Consider the following 19,677-nt stretch of genomic DNA (forward strand, 5'->3'; position numbering starts at 1 on the left):
TCGTGGGGGAGATATCGTGGGGAAATCGTGGGATATCGTGGGGGAGATATCGTGGGGATATCGTGGGGGAGATATCGTGGGGTTATCGTGGGATATCGTGGAAATATCGTGGGGATATCGTGGGGAAATCGTGGGATATCGTGGGTGGAGGGGGGAGGGATATCGTGGGGGAGATATCGTGGGATATCGTGGGGATATCGTGGGATATCGTGGGGGAGATATCGTGGGATATCGTGGAGGAGATATCGTGGGGATATCGTGGGGATATCTTGGAGGAGATATCGTGGAATATCGTGGGATATCGTGGGGATATCATGGGATATCGTGGATATATCATGGGATATCGTGGGATATCGTGGGATATCGTGGGGATATCGTGGAGATATCGTGGGGGAGATATCGTGGGGATATCGTGTGGGGAAATCGTGGGATATCGTGGGGGAGATATCGTGGGGGGGATATCGTGGAGGTGATATCGTGGGATATCGTGGAGATATCGTGGGATATCGTGGGGATATCGTGGAGGGGATATCGTGGGGATATCGTGGAGGAGATATCGTGGGATATTGTGGGGATATCGTGTGGGGAAATCGTGGGATATCGTGGGGGAGATATCCTGGGGATATCGTGGGGGAAATATCGTGGGAGATCGTGGGATATCGTGGGTGGAGATATCGTGGAATATCGTGGGATATCGTGCAGGTGATATCGTGGGTGGAGATATCGTGGGAATATCGTGGGATATCGTGGGGATATCGTGGGTGGAGATATCGTGGAATATCGTGGGATATCGTGAGATATTGTGGCTGAGGATATCGTGGGGATATCGTGAGCTACCAGAAACTACAACTACCACTAACTACCACTATCACTAACCACCACTAACTACCACTAACTATCACTAATTATCACTAACTACCACTAACTACCACTAACTATCACAACTACCACTAACTACCACTAACTACTACTATCACTAACTACCACTATCACACTAACTACAACTATCACTAACTACCACTAACTATCACTAACTACCGCTAATTATCACTAACTACCACTAACTACCACTAACTATCACAACTACCACTAACTACCACTAACTACTACTATCTATCACTAACTACCACTAACTATCACTAACTACCGCTAACTATCACTAACTACCACTAACTACCACTATCACACTAACTACCACTATCACTAACTACCACTATCACTAACTACCACTAACTACCACTATCTATCACTAACTACCACTAACTATCACTAACTATCACTAACTACCACTATCACTAACTACCACTAACTATCACTAACTACCACTATCACTAACTACCACTATCACTAACTACCACTAACTATCACTAACTACCACTAACTACATCTATCACTAACTATCACTAACTACCACTATCACTAACTATCACTAACTATCACTAACTACCACTCACTAACTACCACTAACTACCACTAACTACCACTAACTGCCACTAACTACCACTACCACTAACTACTACTAACTACCACTAACTACCACTAACTGCCACTAACTACCACTACCACTAACTATCACTAACTACCACTATCACCAACTACCACTACCACTAACTACCACTAACTACCACTTACTACCACTAACTATCACTAACTATCGCTAAGTACCACTAACTACCACTAACTATCACTAACTACTACTAACTACCACTATCTACAACTACCACTAACTACCACTAACTATCACTAACTACCACTATCACTAACTACCACTATCACACTAACTACCACTATCACACTAACTACCACTATCTACAACTACCACTAACTACCACTAACTATCACTAACTACCACTAACTACCACTCACTATCACTAACTATCACTAACTATCACTAACTATCACCTACTACCACTAACTACAACTAACTATCACTAACTACAACTAACTATCACTAACTATCACTAACTACCACTAACTACCACTAACTACCACTAACTATCACTAACTACCACTAACTACCACTAACTACCACCAACTACCACCAACTACCACCAACTACCACCAACTACCACCAACTACCACTAACTATCACTAACTATCACTAACTACCACTAACTATCACTAACTATCACTAACTACCACTAACTATCACTAACTATCACTAACTATCACTAACTACAACTAACTACCACTATCACACTAACTACCACTAACTACCACTAACTAACACTAACTACCACTAACTACCACTAACTATCACTAACTATCACTAACTACCACTAACTACCACTAACTACCACTAACTATCACTAACTACCACTATCACTAACTACCACTAACTACCACTATCACTAACTACCACTATCACTAAATACCACTAACTACCACTTACTACCACTAACTATCACTAACTATCACTAACTATCACTAACTATCACACTAACTACCACTATCATTAACTATCACTAACTATCATTAACCACCACTAACTACCACTAACTATCACTAACTACCACTAACTATCACTAACTATCACTAACTATCACTAACCACCACTAACTACCACTAACTACCACTATCAATAACTACCACTATCACACTAAATACCACTATCACTAACTGACACTAACTACCACTATCACTAACTACCACTATCACACTAACTACCACTATCACTAACTACCACTAACTACCACTATCGCTAACTACCACTAACTATCACTATCTATCACTAACTACCACTAACTATCACTAACTACAACTAATTACCACTAACTATCACTATCACTAACTATCACTAACTACCACTAACGATCACCAACTACCACTAACTATCACTAACTATCGCTAAGTACCACTAACTACCACTAACTATCACTAACTACTACTAACTACCACTATCTACAACTACCACTAACTACCACTAACTATCACTAACTACCACTATCACTAACTACCACTATCACACTAACTACCACTATCACACTAACTACCACTATCTACAACTACCACTAACTACCACTAACTACCACTAACTATCACTAACTGACACTAACTACCACTATCACTAACTACCACTATCACACTAACTACCACTATCACACTACCACTACCACTAACTACCACTTTCACTAACTAACACTAAGTAACACTAACTACCGCTATCACTAACTACCACTAACTATCACTAACTAGCACTACCACTAACTATCACTAACTACCACTATCACTAACTACCACTAACTACCACTATCACTGACTATCACTAACTACCACTAACTACCACTTCCACTAACTATCACTAACTACAACTATCACTAACTACAACTATCACTAACTACCACTAACTATCACTAACTACCACTAACTACCACTATCACTAACTACCACTAACTATCACTAACTACCACTATCACACTAACTAGCACTACCACTATCACTAACTACCACTATCACACTAACTACCACTACCACTAACTACCACTATCACACTAACTATCACTAACTACCACTAACTACCACTATTACACTAACTAGCACTACCACTATCACTAACTACCACTATCACACTAACTACCACTACCACTAACTACCACTATCACTAACTACCACTATCACACTAACTACCACTACCACTAACTACCACTATCACTAACTACCACTCACTAACTACCACTAACTATCACTAACTACCACTATCACTAACTACCACTATCTATCACTAACTACCACTACCACTGACTACCACTAACTAGCACTAACTAGCACTACCACTAACTATCACTAACTACCACTACCACTGACTACCACTAACTAGCACTAACTGCCACTATCACTAACTATCACTAACTACCACTAACTATCACCAACTACCACTAACTATCACCAACTACCACTAACTATCACTAACTACCACTAACTACCACTAACTACCACTAACTACTACCACTAACTACTACCACTAACTACCACTAACTACTACCACTAACTACCACTATCACTAACTACCACTACCACAAACTACCACTAACTACCACTAACTACCACTAACTACTACCACTAACTATCACACTAACTACCACTATCACACTAACTACCACTAACTATCACTAACTACCACTAACTACCACTATCACTAACTGCCACTATCACACTAACTACCACTAACTACCACCAGCTACCATTATCACACTAACTACCACTAACTACCACTAACTACCACTATCACTAACTATCACTATCACTAACTACCACTACCACTAACTACCACTACCACTAACTACCACTAACTATCACTAACTACCACTACCACTAACTACCACTACCACCAACTACCACTAACTACCACACTAACTACCACTGACTACCACTAACTACCGCTAACTACTGCTAACTATCACTAACTACCACTATCACTAACTACCACTAACTACAACTACCACTACCACTAACTACCACTTACTACCACTAACTACCACTAACTATCACTAACTACCACTATCACACTAACTACCACTAACTATCACTAACTACCACTACCACTAACTACCACTTACTACCACTAACTACCACTAACTATCACTAACTACCACTATCACACTAACTACCACTAACTATCGCTAACTATCACTAACTATCACTAACTATCACTAACTACCACAAACTACTACTAACTATCACACTAACTACCACTAACTACCACTAACTACCACTAACTACAACTACCACTAACTACTACTAACTACAACTACCACTAACTACCACTACCACTAACTATCACCCTAACTATCACTAACTACCACTAACTACAACTAACTATCACTAATTACCACTAACTACCACTACCACTAACTACCACTAACTATCAAACTAACTACCACTAACTACCACTAACTATCACACTAACTACCACTAACTACCACTAACTATCACTAACTACCACTAACTATCACTAACTACCACTATCACTAACTACCACTATCACTAAATACCACTAACTACAACTAACTATCACTAACTATCACTAACCACCACTAACTACCACTAACTATCACTAACTATCACTAACTACCACTAACTACCACTAACTATCACTAACTACCACTAACTATCACTAACCACCACTAACTACAACTAACTACCACTAACTATCACTAACCACCACTAACTACCACTAACTACCACTAACTACTACTACCACTAACTACCACTAACTACCACACTAACTACCACTAACTACCACTACCACTAACTATCACACTAACTACCACACTAACTACCACTAACTACCACTAACTACCACACTAACTACCACTAACTACCACTAACTACAACTACCACTAACTACCACTAACTACCACACTAACTACCACTAACTACCACTAACTACCACTACCACTAACTATCACACTAACTACCACACTAACTACCACTAACTACCACTAACTACCACACTAACTACCACTAACTACCACTAACTACAACTACCACTAACTACCACCAACTATCAATAACTACCACTAACTACCACTAACTACCACTAACTATCACACTAACTACCACACTAACTACCACTAACTACCACTAACTACCACTAACTATCACACTAACTACCACACTAACTACCACTAACTACCACTAACTACCACTACCACTAACTATCACACTAACTACCACACTAACTACCACTAACTACCACTAACTACCACTACCACTAACTATCACACTAACTACCACTAACTACCACTAACTATCACACTAACTACCACTAACTACTACTAACTATCACACTAACTACTACTAACAATCACACTAACTACCACTAACTATCACACTAACTACCACTAACTACCACTATCACACTAACTACCACTATCACACTAACTACCACTATCACACTAACTACCACTAACTACTACCACTAACTACTACCACTAACTACCACTAACTACCACTAACTATCACACTAACTACTACCACTAACTACCACACTAACTACCACGAACTACCACTAACTACTACCACTAACTACCACTAACTACCACTAACTACTACCACTAACTACCACTAACTACCACTAACTACTACTACCACTAACTACCACACTAACTACCACTAACTACCACTAACTACCACTAACTACTACCACTAACTACCACTAACTACTACTACCACTAACTACCACACTAACTACCACTAACTACCACTAACTACCACTAACTACTACCACTAACTACCACTAACTACTACTACCACTAACTACCACTAACTACCACTAACTACCACTAACTATCACTAACTGCTACCACTAACTACTACTACCACTAACTACCACTAACTACCACTAACTACTACCACTAACTACCACTAACTACTACTACCACTAACTACCACTAACTACCACACTAACTACCACTAACTACCACTAACTACCACTACCCCTAGGTGGTATTTTGGCGCGATTAGCCGACAGGAGGCTGAGGAGGTTCTGCTGCTAGCGGCCAATGGCACTGGATCATTCCTGGTGCGGGAACGACTCACAGACCCACAGGGAACTCCCAGTCTGGCATTGTCAGGTAGCTAACTCACCTACTAACTCACCTACTCACTCACTCACCTACTCACCTACTCACTCACCTACTCACTCACTCACCTACTCACTCACCTACTCACCTACTCACTCACCTACTCACTCACCTACCTACTCACTCACCTACTCACTCACTCACCTACTCACTCACTCACTCACCTACTCACAGACCCACAGGGAACTCCCAGTCTGGCATTGTCAGGTAGCTAACTCACCTACTCACTCACCTACCTACTCACTCACCTACTCACTCACTCACCTACTCACCTACTCACTCACCTACTCACTCACTCACCTACTCACTCACTCACTCACCTACTCACAGACCCACAGGGAACTCCCAGTCTGGCATTGTCAGGTAGCTAACTCACCTACTAACTCACCTACTCACTCACTCACCTACTCACCTACTCACTCACCTACTCACTCACTCACCTACTCACTCACTCACTCACCTACTCACAGACCCACAGGGAACTCCCAGTCTGGCATTGTCAGGTAGCTAACTCACCTACTAACTCACCTACTCACTCACTCACCTACTCACCTACTCACTCACCTACTCACTCACTCACCTACTCACTCACTCACTCACCTACTCACAGACCCACAGGGAACTCCCAGTCTGGCATTGTCAGGTAGCTAACTCACCTACTCACTCACCTACTCACTCACTCACCTACTCACTCACTCACTCACCTACTCACTCACCTACTCACTCACTCACTCACCTACTCACCTACTCACCTACTCACTCACTCACCTACTCACTCACTCACCTACTCACCTACTCACTCACTCACCTACTCACCTACTCACCTACTCACTCACCTACTCACCTACTCACTCACTCACTTACTCACATACTCACTCACTCACCTACTCACAGACCCACAGGGTATACCCAGCCTGGCATTGTCAGGTAGCTCACTCACCTACTCACTCACCTACTCACCTACTCACTCACCTACTCACTCACTCACCTACTCACTCACTCACTCACCTACTCACTCACTCACCTACTCACCTACTCACTCACTCACTCACCTACTCACTCACCTACTCACTCACCTACTCACTCACTCACCTACTCACCTACTCACCTACTCACTCACCTACTCACTCACTCACCTACTCACCTACTCACCTACTCACTCACCTACTCACCTACTCACTCACTCACCTACTCACATACTCACTCACTCACCTACTCACAGACCCACAGGGTATACCCAGCCTGGCATTGTCAGGTAGCTCACTCACCTACTCACTCACCTACTCACCTACTCACTCACCTACTCACCTACTCACTCACCTACTCACCTACTCACTTACCTACTCACCTACTCACTTACCTACTCACTCACTCACCTACTCACTCACTCACCCACCCACTCACCCACTCACTCACCCACGCACCCACTCACCCACTCACCCACCCACCCACTCACCCACCCACCCACTCACCCACTCACCCACTCACCCACCTACTCACCCAAGCCACCCACCCACTCACTCACTCACCCACCCACCCACTCACTCACCCACCCACCCACCCACTGTGTGTGTGGGTGAAGTCCGTCATGGGGACCAGGTCACTCACCCACTCACCCACCCACTCACCCACTCACTCACCCACCCACTCACCCACCCTCCTACCCACCCACCCACCCACTCACCCACTCACTCATCCACCCACCCACCCACTCACTCACCCACCCACTCACCCACTCACCCACCCACCCACCCACTCACCCATCCACCCACCCACTCACTCACCCACCCACCCACTCACTCACCCACTCACTCACCCACTAACCCACCCACCCACTCACCCACCCACCCACCCACCCACCCACTCACCCACCCACCCACTCACTCACCCACCCACTCACCCACTCACCCACCCACCCACCCACTCACCCATCCACCCACCCACTCACTCACCCACCCACCCACTCACTCACCCACTCACTCACCCACTAACCCACCCACCCACTCACTCACTCACCCACCCACTCACCCACTCACTCACCCACTCACTCACTCACTCACCCACTCACTCACTCACCCACCCACTCACTCACTCACTCACCCACTCACTCACTCACTCACCCACTCACTCACTCACCCACTCACTCACTCACTCACCCACCCACCCACTCACTCACTGACTCACTCACTCACCCACCCACTCACTCACCCACCCACTCACTCACCCACCCACTCACTCACCCACTCATCCACTCACCCACTCACTCACCCACTCACCCACTCACTCACCCACCCACTCACTCACTCACCCACTCACTCACTCACCCACCCAGTCACCCACTCACTCACCCACTCACCCACCCACTCACCCACCCACCCACCCACTCACCCACCCACCCACTCACCCACCCACCCACTCACCCACTCACCCACTCACCCACCTACTCACCCAAGCCACCCACCCACCCACCCACTCACTCACTCACTCACCCACTCACCCACCCTCCTACCCACCCACCCACCCACCCACTCACCCACTCACTCATCCACCCACCCACCCACTCACTCACTCACCCACCCACTCACCCACTTACCCACTCACCCACCCACCCACCCACTCACCCATCCACCCACCCACTCATTCACCCACCCACCCACTCACTCACCCACTCACTCACCCACTAACCCACCCACCCACCCACTCACCCACCCACCCACCCACTCACTCACTCACTCACCCACTCACTCACTCACTCACCCACTCACTCACTCACCCACCCACCCACTCACTCACTGACTCACTCACTCACCCACCCACTCACTCACCCACTAACCCACCCACCCACCCACTCACCCACCCACCCACCCACTCACTCACTCACTCACCCACTCACTCACTCACTCACCCACTCACTCACTCACCCACCCACCCACCCACTCACTCACTGACTCACTCACTCACCCACCCACTCACTCACCCACCCACCCACTCACCCACCCACTCACCCACCCACCCACCCACTCACTCACCCACTCACCCACCCACTCACCCACCCACTCACTCACTGACTCACCCACTCACTCACTCACCCACTCACCCACCCACTCACTCACCCACCCACTCACTCACCCACCCAGCCACTCACCCACCCACTCACCCACCCACCCACTCACTCACCCACTCACTCACTCACCCACTCACTCACCCACTCACCCACCCACCCACTCACTCACTGACTCACTCAATCACCCACCCACCCACCCACTGTGTGTGTGGGTGAAGTCCGTCATGGGGACCAGGTCACTCACCCACCCACCCACCCACTCACCCACCCACCCACCCACTCACCCACTCACCCACCCACCCACTCACCCACCCACTCACCCACTCCCCCACTCACCCACCCACCCACTCACTCATTCCCCCACCCACTCACTCACTGACTCACTCAATCACCCACCCACCCACCCACTGTGTGTGTGGGTGAAGTCCGTCATGGGGACCAGGTCACTCACCCACTCACCCACCCACTCACCCACTCACTCACCCACTCACTCACTCACCCACTCACTCACTCACTCACCCACCCACCCACTCACTCACTGACTCACTCAATCACCCACCCACTCACTCACCCACCCACTCACTCACCCACCCACTCACTCACCCACTCATCCACTCACCCACTCACTCACCCACTCACCCACCCACTCACCCACCCACCCACTCACCCACCCACCCACTCACCCACCCACCCACTCACCAACTCACCCACTCACCCACCTACTCACCCAAGCCACCCACCCACTCACTCACTGACTCACCCACTCACTCACCCACTCACCCACCCACTCACTCACCCACCCACTCACTCACCCACCCACCCACCCACTCACTCACTCACCCACCCACTCACCCACCCACCCACTCACTCACCCACCCACCCTCCTACCCACCCACCCACTCACTCACTCACCCACTCCCCCACCCACCCACCCACTGTGTGTGTGGGTGAAGTCCGTCATGGCGACCAGGTCACCCACTACAAGATTCACAGCGATGTCCGTGGCCGTCTGTCGCTGTGCGCTGGTGAAAACTTCGAGGGATTGAAGTCCCTGGTGGAGGCTTGTTGCAGCTCACGCCACGGACTGTGCACCAAGCTCACTCAGCCCTGCAAGCAGGTGCACTATACACTACACTATACACTACACTATACACTACATTATATACTACACTATACATTATACACTATACACTACACTATACACTACACTATACACTACACTATACACTACATTATACACTACATTATACACTACACTATACACTACATTATATACTACACTATACACTACATTATATACTACATTATACACTACACTATACACTGCACTATACACTACACTATACACTACACTATACACTACACTATATACTACATTATACATTATACACTATACACTACATTATACACTACTAAACTATACACTACACTATACACTACATTATACATTATACACTATACACTACACTATACACTACACTATACACTACACTATATACTACATTATACATTATACACTATACACTACATTATACACTACTAAACTATACACTACACTATACACTACATTATACATTATACACTATACACTACACTATACACTACACTATACACTACACTATACACTACACTATACACTACACTATACACTACACTACTATACACTACACTATACACTACACTATACACTACACTATACACTACACTATACACTACACTATACACTACACTATACACTACACTATACACTACACTATACACTACACTATACACTACACTATACACTACACTATACACTACACTATACACTACACTATACATTATACACTATACACTACACTATACACTACATTATACACTACTAAACTATACAATACACTATACACTACACTATACACTACACTATACACTACACTATACACTACACTATACACTACACTATACACTACACTATACACTACACTACACACTACATTATACACTACTAAACTATACACTACATTATATACTATACACTACATTATACACTACACTATATACTACACTATACACTACACTATACATTATACACTACATTATACACTACACTATACACTACATTATATACTACATTATACACTATACACTACATTATACACTACACTATACACTACACTATACACTACACTATACACTACATTATACACTACACTATACACTACACTATACACTACACTATACACTACATTATACACTACTAAACTATACACTACATTATATACTACATTATATACTATACACTACATTATACACTACACTATATACTACACTATACACTACACTATACATTATACACTACATTATACACTACACTATACACTACATTATATACTACATTATACACTATACACTACATTATACACTACACTATACACTACACTATACACTACATTATACACTACATTATACACTACACTATACACTACATTATATACTACATTATACACTACATTATACACTACTAAACTATACACTATACACTACATTATACACTACATTATACACTACATTATACACTACACACTACACTACATTATATACTATACTATACATTATACACTATACACTACATTATACACTACACTATACACTACACTATATACTACATTATATACTACACTATACACTACACTATATACTATACTATACATTATACACTATACACTACACTATACACTACATTATACACTACATTATACACTACACTATATACTACATTATATACTACATTATACACTACATTATACACTACACTATATACTACATTATATATTATACACTACACTATACACTACACTATACACTACATTATATACTACATTATACACTATACACTACACTATACACTACATTATACACTACACTATACACTACACTATACACTACATTATACACTACACTATACACTACACTATACTATACACTACACTATACACTACACTATACACTACACTATACACTACTATACACTACATTATATACTACATTATACACTACACTATACACTACATTATATACTACACTATACATTATACACTATACACTACATTATACACTACATTATACACTACATTATACACTACACTATATACTACACTATACACTATACACTACATTATACATTATACACTACATTATACACTACACTATATACTATACACTATACACTACATTATACACTACATTATATACTACACTATACACTATATACTACATTATACACTACATTATACACTACATTATATACTACATTATACACTACATTATACACTACTAAACTATACACTACATTATATACTACATTATATACTATACACTACGTTATACACTATACACTACATTATACACTACATTATACACTATACACTACACTATACACTACATTATACACTACATTATACACTACACTATATACTATACATTATACACTATACACTACATTATACACTACATTATACACTACATTATACACTACACTATATACTACATTATACACTATACACTACATTATATACTACATTATACACTACATTATACACTACACTATACACTACACTATACACTACACTATACACTACATTATACACTACACTATATACTATACTATACATTATACACTATACACTACATTATACACTACATTATACACTACACTATACACTACACTATACCCTACACTATACACTACATTATACACTATACACTACATTATACACTACAATATACACTATACACTACACTATACACTACATTATACACTACACTATACACTACATTATACACTATATTATACACTATACACTACATTATATACTACATTATACATTATACACTACACTATACACTACACTATACACTACACTACACACTACACTATACACTACACTATACACTACATTATACACTACATTATACACTATACACTACATTATACACTATATTATACACTATACACTACATTATATACTACATTATACATTATACACTACATTATATACTACATTATACATTATACACTACACTATACACTACACTATACACTACATTATACATTATACACTACATTATACACTACACTATACACTATACATTATATACTACACTATACACTACATTATATACTACACTATACACTACATTATATACTACATTATACACTACATTATACACTATACACTACATTATATACTACATTATATACTATACACTACATTATATACTACATTATACACTATACACTACATTATACACTACATTATACACTAAACACTACATTATATACTACATTATATACTACATTATACACTACACTATACACTACATTATATACTACACTATACACTACATTATATACTACACTATACACTACACTATACACTACATTATATACTACATTATATACTACATTATACACTATATACTACATTATACATTACATTATACATTACATTATATACTACATTCTATTATACACTACACTATACATTATACACTACACTATACACTACACTATACATTATACACTACACTATACACTACACTATACACTACACTATACACTACACTATACATTATACACTACACTGTACACTACACTATACACTACACTATTCACTACACTATACACTACACACTACACTATACACTACACTATACACTACACACTACACTACACACTACACTACACTACTATACACTACACACTACACTACACACTACACTACACTACTATACACTACATTATAAACTACACTATACACTACACTATACACTACACACTACACTACACTACTATACACTACATTATAAACTACACTATACACTACACTATACACTACACTATACACTACACACTACACTACACACTACACTACACTACTATACACTACATTATACACCTTACTCCTACGTCACACCTACGTCACTCCTACGTGACCCCTACGTCACCCCTACGTGACCCCTACGTGACCCCTACGTCACCCCTACATCACCCCTACATCACCCCTACATCACCCCTACGTCACCCCTACGTCACCCCTACGTCACCCCTACGTGACCCCTACGTGACCCCTACGTGACCCCTACGTCACCCCTACATCACCCCTACATCACTCCTACGTCACCCCTACGTGACCCCTACGTGACCCCTACGTGACCCCTACGTGACCCCTACGTCACCCCTACATCACCCCTACATCACTCCTACGTCACCCCTACGTGACCCCTACGTGACCCCTACGTGACCCCTACGTGACCCCTACGTCACTCCTCCCTTACCCCTCTCTTACCCCTCTCTTACCCCTCTCTCACCCCTCTCTTACCCCTCCCTTACCCCTCCCTTACCCCTCTCTTACCCCTCTCTTACCCCTCTCTCACCCCTCTCTCACCCCTCTCTCACCCCTCCCTTACCCCTCCCTTACCCCTCCCTTACCCCTCTCTTACCCCTCTCTCACCCCTCTCTCACCCCTCTCTCACCCCTCTCTCACCCCTCTCTCACCCCTCCCTTACCCCTCTCTCACCCCTCTCTTACCCCTCCCTTACCCCTCTCTCACCCCTCCCTTACCCCTCCCTTACCCCTCTCTTACCCCTCTCTCACCCCTCCCTTACCCCTCCCTTACCCCTCTCTCACCCCTCTCTCACCCCTCTCTTACCCCTCTCTTACCCCTCTCTCACCCCTCTCTCACCCCTCTCTTACCCCTCCCTTACCCCTCTCTCACCCCTCTCTTACCCCTCTCTTACCCCTCTCTTACCCCTCTCTTACCCCTCTCTCACCCCTCTCTTACCCCTCCCTTACCCCTCCCTTACCCCTCTCTTACCCCTCCCTTACCCCTCTCTTACCCCTCTCTCACCCCTCTCTTACCCCTCTCTTACCCCTCCCTTACCCCTCCCTTACCCCTCTCTCACCCCTCTCTCACCCCTCTCTTACCCCTCTCTTACCCCTCCCTTACCCCTCTCTCACCCCTCTCTCACCCCTCCCTTACCCCTCTCTCACCCCTCTCTCACCCCTCTCTTACCCCTCTCTTACCCCTCCCTTACCCCTCCCTTACCCCTCCCTTACCCCTCCCTTACCCCTCCCTTACCCCTCTCTCACCCCTCCCTTACCCCTCTCTTACCCCTCTCTTACCCCTCTCTTACCCCTCTCTCACCCCTCTCTCACCCCTCTCTCACCCCTCTCTTACCCCTCTCTCACCCCTCTCTTACCCCTCTCTCACCCCTCTCTCACCCCTCTCTCACCCCTCTCTCACCCCTCCCTTACCCCTCTCTTACCCCTCTCTCACCCCTCTCTCACCCCTCTCTCACCCCTCTCTCACCCCTCTCTCACCCCTCTCTCACCCCTCCCTTACCCCTCTCTTACCCCTCCCTTACCCCTCTCTTACCCCTCTCTCACCCCTCTCTCACCCCTCCCTTACCCCTCTCTCACCCCTCTCTCACCCCTCTCTTACCCCTCCCTTACCCCTCCCTTACCCCTCCCTTACCCCTCTCTCACCCCTCTCTTACCCCTCCCTTACCCCTCCCTTACCCCTCCCTTACCCCTCTCTCACCCCTCTCTCACCCCTCTCTTACCCCTCTCTCACCCCTCCCTTACCCCTCCCTTACCCCTCTCTCACCCCTCTCTTACCCCTCTCTTACCCCTCTCTTACCCCTCCCTTACCCCTCCCTTACCCCTCTCTTACCCCTCTCTTACCCCTCTCTTACCCCTCTCTTACCCCTCTCTTACCCCTCTCTTACCCCTCCCTTACCCCTCTCTCACCCCTCTCTCACCCCTCTCTCACCCCTCCCTTACCCCTCTCTTACCCCTCTCTCACCCCTCCCTTACCCCTCCCTTACCCCTCTCTCACCCCTCTCTTACCCCTCTCTTACCCCTCTCTTACCCCTCCCTTACCCCTCTCTTACCCCTCTCTTACCCCTCCCTTACCCCTCTCTCACCCCTCTCTCACCCCTCTCTCACCCCTCTCTCACCCCTCCCTTACCCCTCTCTTACCCCTCCCTTACCCCTCTCTTACCCCTCTCTTACCCCTCCCTTACCCCTCCCTTACCCCTCTCTCACCCCTCTCTCACCCCTCTCTCACCCCTCTCTCACCCCTCTCTCACCCCTCTCTCACCCCTCTCTTACCCCTCTCTTACCCCTCTCTTACCCCTCCCTTACCCCTCTCTTACCCCTCCCTTACCCCTCTCTCACCCCTCTCTTACCCCTCTCTTACCCCTCTCTTACCCCTCTCTTACCCCTCTCTTACCCCTCTCTTACCCCTCTCTTACCCCTCTCTCACCCCTCTCTCACCCCTCTCTTACCCCTCTCTTACCCCTCTCTTACCCCTCTCTTACCCCTCTCTTACCCCTCTCTCACCCCTCCCTTACCCCTCTCTTACCCCTCTCTTACCCCTCTCTCACCCCTCTCTCACCCCTCTCTCACCCCTCTCTCACCCCTCTCTCACCCCTCCCTTACCCCTCTCTTACCCCTCTCTTACCCCTCTCTCACCCCTCTCTCACCCCTCCCTTACCCCTCTCTCACCCCTCCCTTACCCCTCTCTCACCCCTCCCTTACCCCTCCCTTACCCCTCCCTTACCCCTCTCTTACCCCTCTCCTACCCCTCCCTTACCCCTCTCTCACCCCTCCCTCACCCCTCTCTTACCCCTCCACGTGTCCCCCTGTCTCCCTCCTCCTCAGCCGGCATCGGCCCCGCGGGCTCCGCTGGCCCTGCTGCTCCCCTACGTCACTCCAACGTCACTCCTACGTCACCCCTACATCACTCCTACGTCACTCCTACGTCACTCCTACGTCACCCCTACATCACTCCTACGTCACTCCTACGTCACTCCTACGTCACTCCTACGTCACCCCTACATCACAGCTACGTCACTCCTACGTCACTCCTACGTCACTCCTAAGTCACCCCTACATCACCCCTACGTCACTCCTAAGTCACCCCTACATCACAGCTACGTCACCCCTACGTCACTCCTCCCTTACCCCTCTCTTACCCCTCTCTTACCCCTACGTCACTCCTCTCTTACCCCTCGGTTACTCCCCTACGTGTCCCCCTGTCTCCCTCCTCCTCAGCCGGCATCGGCCCCGCGGGCTCCGCTGGCCCTGCTGGTCCCCTACGAGTCTCTGGAAGCGACCGAGCTGAGCCGCGACTCCGTGTCGCTCGTGCGGGAGATCGGCCGCGGACAGTACGGAGTCGTCCACGAGGGCCGGCTGCACGGACGCACGCCGATAGCGGTCAAGCAGCTCCACCCTAGCCGTGCGTTGGTGGACAACATACAGTACACACACAGTACACACACAGTACACACACAGTACATACAGTACACACAGTACGGAGTCGTCCACGAGGGCCGGCTGCACGGACGCACGCCGATAGCGGTCAAGCAGCTCCACCCTAGCCGTGCGTTGGTGGACAACATACAGTACACACACAGTACACACACAGTACACACACAGTACATACAGTACACACAGTACGGAGTCGTCCACGAGGGCCGGCTGCACGGACGCACGCCGATAGCGGTCAAGCAGCTCCACCCTAGCCGTGCGTTGGTGGACAACATACAGTAGATACAGTACATACAGTACACACACAGTACATACAGTACACACAGTACGGAGTCGTCCACGAGGGCCGGCTGCACGGACGCACGCCGATAGCGGTCAAGCAGCTCCACCCTAGCCGTGCGTTGGTGGACAACATACAGTAGATACAGTACATACAGTACACACACAGTACATACAGTACACACAGTACGGAGTCGTCCACGAGGGGCGGCTGCACGGACGCACGCCGATAGCGGTCAAGCAGCTCCACCCTAGCCGTGCGTTGGTGGACAACATACAGTACACACACAGTACATACAGTACACACATACAGTACACACACAGTACATACAGTACACACACAGTACATACAGTACACACAGTACGGAGTCGTCCACGAGGGCCGGCTGCACGGACGCACGCCGATAGCGGTCAAGCAGCTCCACCCTAGCCGTGCGTTGGTGGACAACATACAGTAGATACAGTACATACAGTACACACACAGTACATACAGTACACACAGTACGGAGTCGTCCACGAGGGGCGGCTGCACGGACGCACGCCGATAGCGGTCAAGCAGCTCCACCCTAGCCGTGCGTTGGTGGACAACATACAGTACACACACAGTACATACAGTACACACATACAGTACACACACAGTACATACAGTACACACACAGTACATACAGTACACACAGTACGGAGTCGTCCACGAGGGCCGGCTGCACGGACGCACGCCGATAGCGGTCAAGCAGCTCCACCCTAGCCGTGCGTTGGTGGACAACATACAGTAGATACAGTACATACAGTACACACACACAGTACATACAGTACACACAGTACACACAGCACGCCGATAGCGGTCAAGCAGCTCCACCCTAGCCGTGCGTTGGTGGACAACATACAGTACATACACAGTACATACAGTACACACATACAGTACACACAGTACACATACAGTACACACATACAGTACACACAGTACACACAGCACGCCGATAGCGGTCAAGCAGCTCCACCCCAGCCGTGCGTTGGTGGACAACATACAGTACACATACAGTACACACACAGTACATACAGTACACACAGCACGCCGATAGCGGTCAAGCAGCTCCACCCTAGCCGTGCGTTGGTGGACAACATACAGTACACATACAGTACATACAGTACACACAGTACACACAGCACGCCGATAGCGGTCAAGCAGCTCCACCCTAGCCGTGCGTTGGTGGACAACATACAGTACATACAGTACACACACAGTACACCCATAGCGGTCAAGCAGCTCCACCCTAGCCGTGCGTTGGTGGACAACACACAGTACACATACAGTACACATACAGTACATACAGTACACACACAGCACGCCGATAGCGGTCAAGCAGCTCCACCCTAGCCGTGCGTTGGTGGACAACATACAGTACATACAGTACACATACAGTACATACAGTACACAC

At 46.2% G+C, this 19,677-nt stretch overlaps 1 protein-coding gene across 2 annotated transcripts in view; it reads left to right on the plus strand.

The window, feature by feature from the left end:
* The window catches only part of LOC142907371 (tyrosine-protein kinase FRK-like), a 41,642-nt gene extending 23,367 nt beyond the window's left edge, over positions 1–18,275 (plus strand). The window contains exons 4-7 of one of the 2 annotated variants that reach the window (XM_076056848.1): positions 6,445–6,575; positions 9,867–9,883; positions 10,619–10,765; positions 17,747–18,275. In XM_076056848.1, coding sequence (XP_075912963.1) covers positions 6,445–6,575; positions 9,867–9,883; positions 10,619–10,765; positions 17,747–18,244 — 793 coding nt within the window. In that variant the 3' untranslated portion in view covers positions 18,245–18,275. Of the gene's footprint in view, positions 1–6,444; positions 6,576–9,866; positions 9,884–10,601; positions 10,766–17,746 lie in introns of both variants that reach the window. The other variant, XM_076056847.1, reaches the window with a different exon arrangement.
* The last annotated feature ends 1,402 nt before the right edge of the window (positions 18,276–19,677 follow it).

Source organism: Petromyzon marinus, chromosome 78, assembly GCF_048934315.1.
Source record: "Petromyzon marinus isolate PM22_M1 ecotype Great Lakes invasive population chromosome 78, UKy_Petmar_22M1.pri1.0, whole genome shotgun sequence".
Classification (NCBI taxonomy): Eukaryota; Metazoa; Chordata; class Hyperoartia; order Petromyzontiformes; family Petromyzontidae; genus Petromyzon; species Petromyzon marinus.